Genomic DNA, 1,168 nt, shown 5'->3' with positions numbered 1-1,168 from the left:
CCCCCACCCCCTGGGATTTTAACTCTTGAAGAAGATTTTCAAATACAAAATGATGCTTACAGATTACCAGAGATAATGTATGTGAAGCAAAGGATGCAAGGAACTCAGCTTTGGGACCATGCTTGCTGATGCTTCCCAGGAATCCGGAAGTCATGACCCACCTCACAGCACGAACACTTGGCACAGTAAGGTTTGAATGCTCAGTTGCTGCTTTTTGCAATGAATGTTTATCTCCCTCTGCCATTATTACTAATATTATTAGGCTCTCCTTATGACATTAGTAATATTGATATCAGAGTTAAGTGTTATTCCATGTTACATTTTTTCAGTGTTAGAGAATAGATAATCAATCTCATATTTACTTCTACTGCTGTCTAAGCTGACTACTTAAACGTCTAAGGTGTCATTTTCCTGACACCAAAGATAAGATAAGTAGAATGTAATATCATTTCCTTATCTTTGTAGATGGACTAGATGGCATTACAGGGGGCGGTAGTGGCAGCACCACGGGGGGGAGGGCAACGATGTCTCGCTGCCCTGAAACCTCGCCTGCTCCCGAGCCTGCTGCCAGCGCCCCCTCACCGCAAACTCCGTCATGTTGCCTCACTCTCAGTCGTACCTGCATAGGAGCAGGGCCCTGTGAAAATGTCACTGTCAAGTGGAAACTGCCGCAGGACCAGGTCTCTCCGGCTGACTGGCTTGGGCTGTATGTTGCAGGTATGTGGCTCTGGAAACTACTTTCTGGGATTGTAATTTATGTAGGCTTTCACACTGATGGTGTAGAATGTGTTTCATGCATGAGATGTGTTACTAAAATTATTATTGCCCCCCAAATTTTTAAACTATAGTTAGACTACAAGATTATTTTCTTAACCAAATTAAGGAAAGGGAAGAAAATACACAAACATACAGAGACATGGACAGAGTGAGGGAGTGAGTGAGCATAAGACTTGGACCATACCTATGCCAATTTAAAGAGAGGGAATGAGCTATCTCTCATTTTCTGTACAAAAAAAATTATGTTTAGGTTTCTACTCACAATAAAGCAACTTGTAGTGAAATAATATTTGAGTTATTTAAGCATGATTAAAAAAAATTACCTTTGCTGGTTAATTTGTGGTTTATAGATAGATATGTGCCATATGTTTTGCTTGTTTCTCCTTTGCTA

General features: G+C 40.8%; 1 protein-coding gene across 1 annotated transcript; it reads left to right on the top strand.

Moving 5' to 3' along the window:
- Positions 1-21: 21 nt before the first annotated feature.
- On the top strand, positions 22-717 carry LOC119591692 (the record flags this gene model as incomplete). Its single annotated transcript, XM_037940440.1, is given in 2 exon segments — positions 22-185; positions 466-717. Coding segments are annotated over 2 exon segments (319 nt in total), but the record flags the coding sequence as incomplete, so codon positions are not given.
- Positions 718-1,168: the final 451 nt, after the last annotated feature.

This window comes from Penaeus monodon, chromosome 29 (genome assembly GCF_015228065.2).
Source record: "Penaeus monodon isolate SGIC_2016 chromosome 29, NSTDA_Pmon_1, whole genome shotgun sequence".
NCBI lineage: Eukaryota > Metazoa > Arthropoda > Malacostraca > Decapoda > Penaeidae > Penaeus > Penaeus monodon.
Note: the sequence above shows the minus strand (reverse complement) of the source record. Positions and strands in the feature narration are given on the sequence as shown.